At 44.1% G+C, this 15,034-nt stretch overlaps 1 protein-coding gene across 2 annotated transcripts in view; it reads left to right on the top strand.

The window, feature by feature from the left end:
* Nucleotides 1-15,034, top strand: part of CDC14A (cell division cycle 14A) — a 181,587-nt gene that overhangs the window by 97,822 nt on the left and 68,731 nt on the right. Inside the window, exons 7-8 of one of the 2 annotated variants that reach the window (XM_021715861.1) lie at nt 4,480-4,567; nt 14,765-14,995. In XM_021715861.1, the coding sequence (XP_021571536.1) occupies nt 4,480-4,567; nt 14,765-14,995 (319 nt within the window). The remainder of the gene's footprint in view (nt 1-4,479; nt 4,568-14,764; nt 14,996-15,034) is intronic. The other variant, XM_021715862.1, reaches the window with a different exon arrangement.

Genomic DNA, 15,034 nt, shown 5'->3' with positions numbered 1-15,034 from the left:
ACTTTTTACCAGGGTGGTCTCAGATCTGGAACTAATTGTGACCTGGCCTCAACGGAAGTTGTTCCTGCTGACACCGGAGTTAGCCACCCCAGGTGGCTGGCTTGGTTTCCCTCCCACCCAATTCCTCTGTGCTCTGCTCTGACTCATGGCCCTTCCCCAGCTTTAAGGCCCTTCCTCAGCAGTAAGGGGCTGCCTTCTGTTCCTCTGCATTTCTGGCTGTCTTTCTCTGGCTCCTCTGAGGCATCCTCTTCCTTTGTCCTCCCTGATGGGCTAAGGCTCTCTAGGCCTCGTGATGTCTGGTTGGACACGTTTTCCACGACTGAGCATCCTGTTTCCTAGTCCCCACAGCTGCTGACCCAGGCTTTGTGTCTTGTGCTGGAATGGTATCTGAGATGTGTGCTGGCTTCTTGCTCCTGCTATGGTCCCTGCACAGGCATTCCTAGATGCCGTCTACCCGCTGTGAGCCCCCTTTGTTGCTGGCAGAGGAGGGACAGTCATTCACACGGGACACTCCTTTTCCCCTCCACCACACTGTGTCTTGCGAAAGCAAGTCTAAATTAATAATCTAGAGTTTGATTATGATTTAAAGCTAAATGGCATGTCAACTTAATTTAAACCAGGTAATTCAAATATTTACTTTGCTGTAAGCTCATGAAGTGCCAGTCTCTATTGTGTATTTGCATTTATGTAATACAGCGGTGTTGTCAGCACTGTTTTGTTGTTTAGGAAAACAGAAAGACAGCACCTCTTAATGAATTTTAAAAAGTCACTGCAGTGTTCTACTTTCTGACATTTCAAAACAGTCTCTGAGCCATCTTTGAACTTCTCACGTACTTTGACTGTAGCCCTTAGCAAAGCTTACTGCAGCTTCTTTACTGGGTAAGATGGAGATGAAAATGACACCTTCCAGGGTTGCTGTTGTTAAGGGAGCTGTGGGGATGGTGTCGTGGCTGGCACAGTTAAGGCCACACACGTGTTTGCTGCCATTATTATGACTGCTAGTTGTGGCTCCCACCTGTCCTTGGGCTTCTTAAAAGCACAGAGAGAATGCAGAATGTGTCCTTTTATTTTGTGGCAACACTAAGTTATAGTCCTTGATATTTAATAAAGGCTTAGCAAATATTTGAATGAATGGGGCATTGTGCTTCAAATTTGTTTCCCCATGTTGCCTTAGAAAACATATCTGTTGCCTGGCACTGTAGCTCACGCCTGTGATCCCAGCACTTTAGGAGGCAGAGGTGAGAGGATTGCCTGAGCCCATAGGTTCAAGACCAGCCTGGGCAACTTGGCAAGACCTAGTCTCTATGATAAATCAAAAAATTAGCTGGATGTGGTGATGCACAACTACTTGGAAGGTTGAGGTGGAAGGATCACCTGAACCCAGCAGATTGAGGTTGCAGTGGCTGTGAGCGTGTCACTGCACTCCAGTCTGGGTGACAGAGTGAGACTCCGACTCAAAAAAAAGGAAAAAAGAAAGAGAAAACACATTTGTTGATGGAGGGACTCGATCTTGCAATTGTCAGCCTCAAGGACTATCTTTTCTGTCTTACTGTAGGTTTATTACAATATAAAAACATATTTTTCAGTGTTTGAACTGAATAATATACCTGTAACTGTTACAAAAGAGGCTCAGATGTTTCTTAAAAGTTGTACAAATTCATGCTTTTAAGTCAAATAATATTTTAACTACACCAGGAATGTTAGTTATTCAAAAGAAATCTCATGAGTCCTTTGCAGACTGGAGAATCTTCTGGTGAGGTGACTAATAGCATATAGATATGTCAGTTTCAGGAATTGAAATTGTTTCATCTTGGGGTTTTCCTAGAGTGAAGGACATATATGGTTTTTCTGCCTAGTATTTGGTGGATGGCCAACTTTGGATCTGAAGAGGCTATATGTAACACTTGCTCATCCTTACTTGACAATTGTTTCCACAATGCGGGTGGGTTGGGAAGTACTTTAGGTTCCTGTCTGCTCCAGGTTTCTTTGAAGTGTGTGTGTTTGTGTGTGTGTGTGTTTAATTAGAAAAAGTAACTTGTGTTATGTAAAGTGTTTTATTATTGATAAATATTGACATCTGTATAAGTCACACATTAAGGAGGCACAAATATTAATGTTGGGAGATTATCAAAGCAAATGTTATATTAGGTCAGTTAAAAGCTGTAACTTTCCTATGAATTTTTTTCAGATGTAGATCTAAGACCTACATCTCTGTGTATTCCATTAACCTTAGCCAAGTTGCTGAATCTAGCCCAGTGTTATCTAATATTTACCTTTCGGGTGGGAAGACTTGCAAGCATGTCCTTTGGTTCTGTGGGTGGATGTGTCTTAGAGAGTCCCTTGCATCTCTCCATAGGATTTCAAAGGTTGCTATTTAAACAAGTGGGCGTCTATAATCCAAATAAATAGACACAACACAATATCTTTATCCAGACTACTTGGTGGGCAAGGTTACAGAAATAATGAACATAGAAGCCTTTTTTTTTTACTGTCATAAAGAATTGGTTTTATCGATGATTAGAGCATACCTTTATTCTTGAATTTCTAAATAGTGTTTCAAGCTTAATAATTACTCAAGAGAAATACGGAATTATTTGAGACTGCTTTATTTAAACAAGAAAATGTGTAATTGCCATAAGGAGGTGTGCGTTCTGTTTTTTATTCTTGATGTTATAAGGCGATGGCTCTGCTCAGGCTTAATTTGCCATGTGCATTCATAGCACTCTTAGTGATCTAAGACTTAGGGAATTTTGACAACATTATGTTTTATTACAACAAGATTAATGCAATTAAGATGCTCCTAGGTGTCTCGTAAAGTTTCATTTAAAACTTTTTCTAACTGGAAAGAAATATGCACATCTTAAAAATCAAAACTGTACAGACGAGTTTTGGTCTTCATGGAAATGGTAAGAGCTAATACAAGTAATTAAAGTAGTAGCCCCAGGTTCCCTTGATGGCCTCATCCAATCTCCTTAACAAATATTTATTGCATTCTCACAGTGGTACAGGCTCCATTCTTGGCTCAGATTTGTACCATTGAGGTCCTGGCCATATGCGGGAGAGAGCCTTGTATGTGGGCAGCTGTGGGTGACCCAGGGCAGTGAGGTCAAGTGATGGTGGGAGGGGAGTGGGGTGGCGGTAACGAAGGCATCAGTGAGGAAGGGACATGCCCTGCACAGGTGTCTCCCAGTGGCCTGAAGAGTCTTGGGTAACCTTAGCCTTGACCCGGTGTCCTAGGGCTCAGAGGCATTCGGGGAAGGAAGGAAAGTGGAGAGATGAAGGTGCTGAGGGGGTGCTTGGCCCTTCCCTGGTCAAGAGTCCCTTTCCATGATCTCATAGTGTGTGTAGACCAAAGGCTGACAACCAGGGGTGAGAGTCAGCCCATAAGTGTTATTCGATTTCATAGTATTTGAAAATTTAGTTGGAAATAGCCAACTTTTTTTTTTTGAGTCAGTGTCTCACTCTGTTTTTGTCCAGGTTGGAGTGCAGTGGCACGATCACTGCTCATTGCAGCCTCAACCTGCTGGGCTCAGGTGATCCTCCCATCTCCACCACCTGAGTAGCTTGGGCTACTGGCATGCACCACCACACCTGGCCAGTTTTTTAATTTTTATTTTTGTGGAGACGGGGTCTTGCTAGGTTGCCCAGCTGAACTCCTGGACTCAAGTATCCCTCCCACCTCAGCCTCCCAAAGTGTTGGGATTACAGGCGCAGGCACTGTGCTTAGCTCCAACATTTTAAAAACAGAGATTCCACACAAAAATCCAGCTGGAAGGTCAGCTGCCTTCTGTTGGCTTTCCTGCAAGGTGCCTGATGAGCCTGAGTGGGGGAGCACCTGCTTTTACTTGTGTCGCTTGCCTGACCCTTGTATGGGTGTGTGGCCCCTGCAGGGGGCCTTGTCTGACTGTGGTTTTTGGTATAGCCTGAGGGTTTCTTGAGTCTCTGTCCCTCACTCCATCTCCTGCTGTTTCTGAGTCTAAAAATCAGCACTGACAGCAGATATCAGCCTTAACAACAGAAAAATATGTGGAAGTATGTTCCCCATGAACCTGGATGTTTACAGATTTTTTGTTTGTTTGAAGTGTGTTTATCATGTTCATGGAAAAAGTGCTTACATTTCCTGTTTTCTTTTACCTCTCTTTAATTATTGCCATGACAAGCACTGTTTGTTTTCATTTCATTTCATTGCAGAGTGCCCAGGAGACAAACTTATTTTATGTAAACTACCTCTACCATAAGTAAAAGTTTTCTAAACTTTTCATACAGTCTAGATAGAACTTTTTTAGAAGTGGATTGAATTCATAAATAACATTTTGAGAATCAGGTGTATGTTTTTATTTGAAACTTTTTACTTTGTCTTCATGTGTATCCTGTTAGCCTAGTAATAAGAGTGCAAAGCAGTTTTATTTGTAAGGGTTTCCTAAATTGTATATGAATTATAAAATATTTTTTTTCTTTTTCCTCACAAAATTCTGCCAGCGAGTTGAAAATGGTGACTTCAACTGGATTGTTCCAGGAAAATTTTTAGCATTTAGTGGACCACATCCTAAAAGCAAAATTGAAAATGGTAGGTTTTTCTTTCATTTACCATCCAAAATTTATTTTAGTTTATCTTCTTTAATTTCTTAATTTTTTCAGATAATCTTTTCCTTTGATAATATTCTCCAAAGAATATTTATTCATAATTTAAAAAATTGAACCATATTAACTAGTGTGTTAAATATTATACTTCCAGTAGGTGGAGCTATAGTCACTGTTTTAAAACTAGCAAATTTTCATGTTACCTGACCTAATTATTAAAGACTCTGAGAAACTAGCTGGTCAAACCATTAAGCAGATGACTGAGTATTGTTGGTGGTTCTCGGATTTACTTGGCAGTAGAATGCCGAATAAATCAAGGTATTCTTTTGGGAGCACCATGTTGAATAATGATGATGATGACAGTAAGTGTTAATTATTGAATACTTCCTATGTGCTAGTTACTACCGAAACACAGCATTCTCTCATTTAACACTCACACAACTCTGAGATATAGATACTGTTAGTTCTGTTTTCCAGGGGAGGGCATTGAGGGCATTTGCCCAAGGTCACAGAGTCATAGGTGTGCCCCTAAGCATGGCCACTATGCCGATATATGTAGGTCCTCTGTGACAACTAGGAACAATTTTCTAGTTGACAGTAATTAAACTACCTATTTACAGCACAGGTATGGTCATGGGTATTCATCTTAAAAAATGAAAATGAAAGCAAAACAAAAGATAAACCTGTTGAATGAAACATAATCAGGCATGCATGTTTTCCCATTAATATTTGTTTTGTACTTATTTTTTCCCCACCTGCTAACATTTTCTAGAAGACAAGTAATGACAGACACCAAAAAGTTTTGGAATAATTTATGGGAGAATTACATAAAGTTGAAAACATATTCTCCAGGAACATAATAGCTCCTTCCTTTGTTCTGATCACAAAGGTGGAACACTAGTGTTTGGAAAAGAACTAATTTGAAACCCCTGGTTCAGATTGATTTTTCTATCATTATCATCATCATGCATGTTATTTCTTCTAGAATGGAGTATCATTGTATATTGTCATTCATGCGTTTGGATTTGGTAATTGGTTTACTCACCATTTCACATCTGTAATGTGTCTAACAGGGAACTCTGCTAGGGTCATAGTTTCCCTCTGGATGGCAACCCAGGTCTAGAGGGTTCAGTTAACAAATGGGAGACCTCTGTGGTCAAGCCAGAATCTGATGTTCTCAGTCATAAGCTTTCTCATGAATTTTTTTTGCTCTGGACATTGAAGAATTATCCTCTGTCATGCTGAATTCTTAGGAATAACATGTGGAGAACCTGAGGAAACTGCTTTTTGACAGTTCAGTTGGTCTTTGAAGACAAGATTGATTACATCTGTATTCTGCACAAAATTATCTGACTCAGGCCCAGGGAATCTCGTAGGGGTATGTATTGTTTCAGGAGTGGCTTTGTTGCTGGGTCTTTATTTGGTAAATCTGAAAGAATCTCACCATTTGAGATTCATGTGTTTGCCCAGGTTTTCTTAAGGAGAAATTGAGAAGTAGTATTTAAAAAGTCATTTAAAGCTCGGTGTGGTCTCACGCCTATGATCCCAACACTTTGGAAGGCTGAGGTGGGAGGATCGCTTGAGCTCAGGAGTCTGAAACCAGGCTGAGCTGAAATGAAAACAAAAATGAAAACAAACAAACAAAAAGCTGGATGTGGTGGCTTATGCCTATAGTCTTGCTATGTGGGAGGCTGAAGCGGGAGGATTGCTTAAGCCCAAAAGTTGAGGCTGCAGTGAGCCATGATTGTGCCACTGCACTCCAATCTGGGTGACAGAGACCTGAATTTAAAAGCAAAGTCATTTAAAATGTTTTTATACAGGCAATACATGCTTACTTATGAAAATAAAAGAAAATGCAGGTGAACTAACAAAAAGCATACAAGTAACTGCTAATTCCACCCAAGTTTACTAGTTTTACTTGTTGGTGGTAGAGGATTTTAATTTCTTCCATCTGCTTTTCTGTGTGTGTGTTTTTAAAATTTGCACATATTTTAACTTTCAGTATATATACATATTAAAATTTCTTTTAAAAAATGGAATCATAAGGTAATTATTGTCTTATGGCCAGTTTTTTTTCCCACTTATCACAGACTTCTTTTCATGACAACAGATGCAGATTTGTATTGTCGTTTTCCATGGTGACACTGTATATGATTCCACCATATGACTGTGCCATAATTTTGCTAATTTATTTTATTTTAAAACTTTTTTTTTTTTAATTAGAGATGGGGGTCTCACTATGTTGCCCAGTCTGGTCTCAAACTCCTGGACTCAAGCAATTCCCTGTCTTGGCCTCTCAAAGTGTTGGGATTATAGGCATGAGTTACTTTGCCTAGCCTAGTTAATTTATTTTATTTTTTCCCCCACCCTGCCCCTTCTTAATTTATTTTTAAATGAGACTTAAGTTGTTTACAGTTTTCACTCCTTAAAAGTGACTATGACTGGCATGACATTCATATGTCTTTTTGTAGCTCTAATCTCTTGCCCTAAATTTTTAGATGTGAACTCACCAGATAGAAGGATGTGCATATTTTGTGTACTAAGTCTTCATTGTCAGAACTCTTTAAGCAGTTTTTTGTCCCATCTTGCAGTATGGGGAAGAATTCTAGCTACCATCTGTCCATTTGCAGGAATGGTCTGAGCCTCTTATACGCGCTCTCTGTTTAATGGTCAGAACTACCCTCTGGGGTAGGTGGGACTTACTTTATGAAGAGAGAGCGGAGGCTTTGAGTTGCCTAACTTGTTCTGGTTCCTGCAGCCAGGAAGAGGCAGTGTGTGGATTGTAGCTAGGTCTGTTGATGGCAAATTCTGTGTTTCTTTTTTATCTTATTATAGAGGACATGATGCTCACCATAGAAAATTTAAGCAGCAGCGATATACAGAGAAAATCTTCAGAAACATATAATTCAGAAATGACCACTGTTAAGCTATTGCTCTGTTGTCAGTTTTTTTTTTCTGTGTATATATTGTGCCCTCTCGGATCTGAGAGTGCTACGTCCCTTGTGTTTGTTGGCTTTGATGAAGCCTAGAATAATGGTATTTAACTGGAGTTCCTACTGTATGATAGGATATTCACTAGAAGCTTCATCTTTTTTTATAAAAGGCTTTAACTTTGTAAATACTTTTTGAACTTAAGAAAATAATTTTGTGATGAAGTTAAGAAATGTGATCCAATTACAGTGAAATCTTAGTATTTTTTTTTTCTGATTGAGAAACCCTGTGTTTCCTGAGGATGCTGAAAGTCATTTAAGGAATTTGTTAGAAGAAAAACTGAGATTTTTAAAGGAATTAACAATCAGAGTTGCTAGAAGGTAGCAAGAGGAAACCCTCCAAACTTGGGATCTGAACAGAATGCATCATGGGCGTCTTGGGCATATATTTGTGTCACAGAGACCAACCAGGCATTTCTTTCTGTACTGATGCACTTTGTTTTGTCATGGGAAGGAGCAGGGCCCCATTTTCTTTGTCACACAGTTCCGAATTGATAAACAAACAAAAACAGAAGAATGAAACGAATATTTTGGATTTCAGATTTTCTGTAAAAATATATATTTTTTGAGTTGGAGTCTCACTCTTGTCACCCAGGATGGAGTGCAGTGGCACACTTACAGCCACCGCAGTCTCAACCTGCTGGGCTTAGGCAATACTTCCGCCTCAGCCTTCCAAGTGACTGAAACTACAGATGCACGCCACCATGCCCGGCTAGTTTTTTTGTGATTTATTGTAGAGATGGGGTCTTGCCAAGTTGCTCAGACTGGTCTTGAACTCCTGGGCTCAGGCAATCCTCTCACCTCAGCCTCCCAAAGTGCTGGAATTACAGGTTGAGCCACCGTGCCCAGCCTAAAAATATCTCTTAAGTGTCTATGTCATTCTCATTTCTATTTAAATTTGTGTGCACGTGCACACACACACACAGAGGGAAAGGGAGAGGGGGAGAGAGAGAGAGAAAGAGAGGAGAAGAGGGAGAAAGAAAGAAGAGCCAGAGAGAAGAGACAGAGAGCAAGAGTGAGAGAGACAGAGCACACACTTGAGATGGAGGAGGAGAATTCCCATGTCTGAAGCATCAGCCTGCTGATCCTGTAAGGGCTGCCATGAAGATCCCGCAGGTTGGAGCCTGGCTGTGTGTCTTGTGGGCTGTGTGAACTGCAGTGAGCTCCACAGCGTCTCTGAGCATCCATTTTCTTGTGTATCACAGGGGGAATACACGATGCAGTCATCTAATGGGGGCCAGAGATGCTGTCGGGTGTGCCTTGCAAAGTGTTGGGTACACACAATAGGCACTCATTGGATAGCAGAGATCATGATTGTATTTTCATCAACAAGCCTGTTCAGTGTAGTTTGTCTTTCCACATTTACCTGCTCGTTTTGCAGTTTTTACTTTTTAAGACTATTTTATTTTATTTTATTTTATTTTAATTTATTTATTTTTTGAGTTGGAATCTCACTCTGTCACCGAGACTGGAGTGCAGTGGCTGCTCCCGGCCACCGCAGCCTCAACCTGCTGGGCTCTGGCGAGCCTTCTGCCTCAGCCTTCCAAGTAGCTGGAACTACAGGCACACGCTACCACGCCTGGCTAATTTTTGATTTATTGTCGAGATGAGGTCTCGCCAAGTTGCCCAGGTGGGTCTCAAACCCGCGGGCTCAGGCAATCCACTCACCTCGGCCTCCCAAAGTGCTGGGATTACAGACTGAGCCACTGAGCATGGCCATATTTTATTTTTTGTTTATTTTTTTTGAGTCGGGGCCTTACTTTGATGCCCAGGCCGGGGTGCAGTGGCATGATTAAGGCTCACTGCAGCCTCTACTTCTTGAGCTCAGGCGATCCTCCTACCACAGCCTCCGGGCATGTACCACCACGCCCAACTGATTTTTTGATTTTTTTGTAGAGACTAAGTCTTGCTATGCTGCCCAGGTTGGTCTCAGACTCCTGTCCTCAAGCAGTCCTTTGGCCTTGGTCTCCCAGAGTGCTGGGATGACAGGTGAGAGCCCCTGCACCTGGCCAGGTTTTACTTTTAATTATGCTGAGTGACCTTGTCATGTGATTCGGCAGTACTTCTGCTTCCTCACTTTAGAATGAGGCCCTGGGGAGGAAGAGATGGATTTTAAGATATCTCTAAGCCCTGCAATTCTGTCTCCCTGTTTGGCCTATGGATGCTGGGCTCTGCTTGGACTTTGCTGGTCCTGGGGCCCCCTCCAGGGACCAGAGGGAATCAGGGTGGACACAGGCTGGCCAGCACTGGGTGGGCAGGAGACCCCAAGACCAGAGTGTGGTGCCCACACAGTCCCCACACAAACATCCAAACACTGCAGACACCCACAGGCAGGGTCGCAGGTCACAGGTGTCTCATGATTGGTGTAGCTCAATGGAAACCGTCCAGGGGTGTTTGTAGAAGCTGCTCGCTAGCTCCCAGGAGTGCAGCCTCCAAGTTCCCATCACACTGTCTTACCTGGAAGCCAAACCATGGAATCAAGCTGAGTGGTCCCCGAAACCAGCCCAGCATGGATGTCAGAGCCCAGTGGCCAGGGTCCAGGTGCTGGCTTTGCCCTTTCCTCGCTGTGTGTGTGTGGCTTAGTGGTTTCCCCAGGCATCTGTCCTTGAGAAACTGCAGAGATAACCCACAAGAGGTCTTCAGTAGGAGGGCTGACATATAGCAAAGCAAGAACTTGAAAAATGTTTGGTGCAATTATCGTCATTATTGCTATTATCCCAGTGTCTGTTGACAGATTTGGGCAGTTTCTGTCTAGCATTCTTTCCTCAGAAGGTATCCATAATTTCTCTTAACTCATTTGCCATGGCGGATGTGAATTTACATTGTTTCCAAATTCTGTTCCTGGTTGCTGCTGGCATGAATTTACATCTTTGTAAATTCTGTTTCTGAATGCTGTAACAGTGTCATATCTATGTGTTATTATATTTTGCTTGAAAATGAATAGTCAGGCAAGGAGAGAGAAAGTTAATTGAGATAATTATCTGATATCAACTGCATAAAGTTATTGATTTAGGTGACTGGTAAAAATTGCAAATTGGTCATTATTTTGTTGCAATTAGTGTCATATTTGTATATATTTGTATATATTTTGTATGTTTTGTATATACTTTGTATATATTTTGAATATATTATATGTATATGTATTTTGGTATTTCAGGGCTTTCATGCTTCAATGTTAAAAGTAATTTACCATAATTCTGGAAAATGAAGAAATATATGCTGATGGGATTACCGAGGTCAAAGATGAATCCAGTGAACTTATTAGTGATAGTGAGACAGATAGTGATATAATGATGCAATGTAAACAAATATATATACATATATATATAATATATTCAAAATATATACAAAGTATGGAATGCTAGTTAGAATGGTGTCTGAGGCAAATCCTGAATATATCTTCAGCTTTCAGCTGTATTGTGAAAAAAGTGACAGTTTAGAAAAGAAAAGACCATTTCACTTGTGCTTAATGACCCAAGTTTGTGGCAACCAGCTTGAAGTTTTTCTTATTTTCACCTGCTCTCAAGTGAAAAATTTGCCGATCATGAGTGTGTTAATGGTCTGTTTGGGTATACTAGCCATACTGCCACTTGCTCCTGGTGGAAATTCATATATGGCAAGAGGGTCTTTCAGCCTTGGTTGCAGCGGGGAGGTGACAGACCCCAAACCGTCCCTGAGCACAGTGGGTAATGGCAGCCATCATGGCCATCCCCGGTGTGCTTGGAGCTCAGGCAGGGGCTCTCACCAGCCTACCCACCAAGAGGGACTCCCATGTGCCGGGAGCCCTTCCTTCCATTCCTCATAGAAAGACTCTCATTTCCACATCCCAGCTGTAGTCCTGTCTCCTCTAGGTTATAAATCTGTTGTTGGCAAATAATTTGAGCAGGTAAGCCAACTAGGAGAACAGACTTGATTTCTGTAGGTAGAAAAGCATGTGTTTATTCTGTGTGGGTGTCTGCATTACTGTTTCTCCACAGAAGGTTTTAAATAAGCTTCATGCTACCTACTGGCCTAAAAGCAACATGGCCCATGGAATGATGCATGGGTTAGTAAGGCCTTCCTTCCAATTCTGCCTTCATCCTTTGTGTGACCTTGGCCTAGGGGGACCAGTTAGGGCTCTGGATAGGAGGTAGTAGAAGAAACGCTGGTAAGTGAAACTGGAAAGTCAGTTGTTGGAATGCGATGGGCAGCTCACAGACTCCCAGAGAAGGCTGGAAACCTAGGCTTTGAAGATGCGCAGGGGCCGCGTGTGGAGGCTCATGCCTGCCATCCCAGCACTTCAGGAGGCTGAGGCCAAACTCTTGAAATCAGGAGTTCGAGACCAGCTTGGGCAACATAGCAAGACCGGGAGTTGGGGGCTGAGGAGTGGAAGGCTACAAGGCAGGGCTCTGACCTGAGGCAAGTGTTGCAGGCTGGAGCTGGGTGTGCAACACTGAGCTGGGCACTTGGGTGGCTCCTGTCTTCACTCTGATGCAGCCAGGGAATAGGAAGAAGCCCTTCTTCTTCCCGGTCGTCCCGCCATGCCTCCACTTCTAGAACCAACTGGAGGTCAGATAGAAAGGATCTGGAAACACGGCCCCAACACCACAGCGCCAGTGTGCAGGCTTGGCTCAGGGCGAGCGCTGACCAGCACAGCAAAGTCCAGGGCAGCAGGAAGCACAGCCGAGGATGCCCTGCAGAAAGTGTCTGCCCTCCTCCCTGCCCCCTCTGGAACCCTCCTCACCAGTGGATCTGATGATCGTTTCTCTCACCTGGTGGCCATGAGCTGGTGAACCTGCAGGGTTGCAGAGGTGGGAGGCAGTGTGCTGAGAAATGAGACCCTCCCATGTCTCTTGGGGCTGTCAGGCAAGGTCTGCGGTGGTCAAAGCTTCCATGGTCACCTTGGCCAACTGATCACAGCCCCCTGAAACCTTCACATGAAGGTGAAGCCGCTCAGAAATACAAAGGGATGGGCTGGGCTCAGTGGCTCAGCCTGTAATTCTAGCACTTTGGGAGGCTGAGGCAAGTGGATTGCCTGAGCCTGTAGGTTCGAGACCAGCCTGGGCAACTTGGCAAGACCTCACCTCTACCAAAAAAAAAAAAATTAGCTGGGCATGGTAGTGCGTGCCTATAGTTCTGGCTACTTGGAAGGATTGCCAGAGTGACTGTGAATGTGCCACTGCACTTCAGCCTGGGCAACGAAGTGAGACTCCCACTCAAAAAAAAAAAAAAAAGAAAAGGGGCTTGGAGACTGCATGTTCTGCCCCAAAAACACTAATTGCTCTTCTCTCTCTCTCTCTCTCTCTCTCTCCCTCTTTCCCTCTCTCCTCTCTCTCTCCCTCTCTCCTCTTGGGGTCTCACTCTGTCACCCAGGCTAGAGTACAGTGGCATGATCACAGCTCACTGCAGCCTCAACTTCCTGGGCTCAGGTGATATTTCAGCCTCAGCCTCAGTCTCACGAGTAGTTTGGGACCACAGGCACATGCCACCATACCAGACTGATTTTTTGTAAAAATGAGGTTTTGTCATCTTGCCCAGGCTGGTATCGAACTCCTGACCTCAGGAAGTCCTCTCATCTCGGCCTCCCAAAGTGCTGGAATTATAGTCGTGAGTACCGTGCCCAGCCAAGAATTATATTTTTAGTTGACAGATGAAAACTGTATAATATTATACAGCATGATATTTTGAAATATTTACATATTGTAGAGTGGCTTTTTGCATGTGTATTACCACACATATGTATCATTTTTTGTGATCAGAACACTAAAATCTACTAAGTGACTTTGAGGCAAATGCTACATTGTTACCAGCTATAGCTATAGTATACATTGTTACAATATAGTTGACATTCCTCTTTCCTAACTGAAACTGAGCATCCTTTGACCCACTGCCTGGCACCCTGCTCTTTTAGTGTCTTAATTGTTAAACCGGGTTAGGTGGTCATCCTTCATTTAGCAGGTTGTTTAGATAATTAGGGAAATTATATGCCCGCCTCACGTGTACATCGCAGGTGCTTCCTAATCAGTCTCTTTTTGTGGTTGTATGACAGATGAAAACTATCCATCTGGCAAAAAGAGAACAAAGTTTTAATGAGTTGAAGAGTATTTGTTGGGTGGAGAAAAATGCACAGGAGGTAATGACGTCCTCGGAGTCACACTGGGCCTGAGAGCACATTGGACACTTTAGGAACGTGCTGGTTTGGGGGCAGGAGGAGCATGCTCCCATGACTTTCCAGTTTCACCTACCAGAGCTGCTTCTGCTACCTGTTGCCCAGAACTCCAACTGGTCCCCTTGGCCAAGGTCACACAAAGGAGGATGAAGGTGGCAATGGGAAGGCAGGCCTCGCTAACCGGCAGCTTACCTGTGTCCTTTCATAGGCCATCTTGAACATAGAAGTTGTGGATTGGACTTAAATTAGCTATTTCCTGTACTTAGAGAGCTTTTCTTTTTTATTTATGTATTTTGAGTTGAGGTCTCACTCTGTTACCCCGGCTGGAGTGCAGTGGCAGTGGCACCATCACAGCCCATGACATCCTTGACCTCCTGGGATCAGATGATCCTTCCCCCTTGGCCTTCTGAGTAACTGGGAATTACAGGCGTGCACCACCATGCCCGGCTAATTTTCTGACTTTTTTGTAGAGATGAGGTCTCGCTATGTTGCCCAGGCTGGTCTCGAGCTCCTGGCCTCAAGCAGTCCTCCCGTCTTACCTCCCAAGGTGCTGAGATTATAGGCGTGAGCCACCTCCCTTCCCTTCTTTCTTCCTCCCAACCTTCCTTTCTGTCTGAGTCTCACTGTCTTCAGGCTGAAGTGCAGTGGCATGCTCACAGCTACTGCAGCCCCAACCTGCTGGGCCCAGGCGATCCTTCTGCCTCAGTGTCCTGAGTAACTGGAACTACAGGTGTGCCCCACCACGCCCAGCTGATTTTTTCATTTACCGTAGAGACGAGGTCTCACCGAGTTGGCCAGGCTGGTCTCAAACCCCTGAGCTCAGGCCGTCCTCTCACCTCGGCCTCCCAAAGTGCTGGGATGGCAGGCACCGCCCCGGCGGTGTTTCCTTCTCAGCCTCCTGAATTTGCAGCCTGCCTCTTCCAGAAGCCCGGGACCGTCCGCTCCCACGAAGCTCGCTTTCCCGCGGGGCCGTAGACACGCGCGTCCCCGGCGGTCAGGGGTCTGCCTCCGCCTCCGCCTCTGCTCACGCTCCGGTGTCCCGCAGGGTACCCTCTCCATGCCCCCGAGGCCTACTTTCCGTACTTCAAGAAGCACAACGTGACGGCCGTCGTGAGGCTGAACAAGAAGATCTACGAGGCCAAGCGCTTCACGGACGCCGGCTTCCAGCACCACGACCTCTTCTTCATCGACGGCAGCACGCCCAGCGACGCCATCGTGCGCCGCTTCCTGAGCATCTGCGAGAACACGGCCGGGGCGGTGGCCGTCCACTGCAAAGGTACGAGGTCGCAGGGCCCGAGAGAGGCGGCTGGGTGGG

The sequence above is a fragment of the Carlito syrichta genome, unplaced genomic scaffold (assembly GCF_000164805.1).
Source record: "Carlito syrichta isolate Samal-C Ts95f unplaced genomic scaffold, Tarsius_syrichta-2.0.1 Scaffold307934, whole genome shotgun sequence".
Taxonomy (NCBI): domain Eukaryota; kingdom Metazoa; phylum Chordata; class Mammalia; order Primates; family Tarsiidae; genus Carlito; species Carlito syrichta.
The sequence above is the reverse complement of the archived record's forward strand: the minus strand, read 5'-3'. Positions and strand labels throughout refer to the sequence as shown.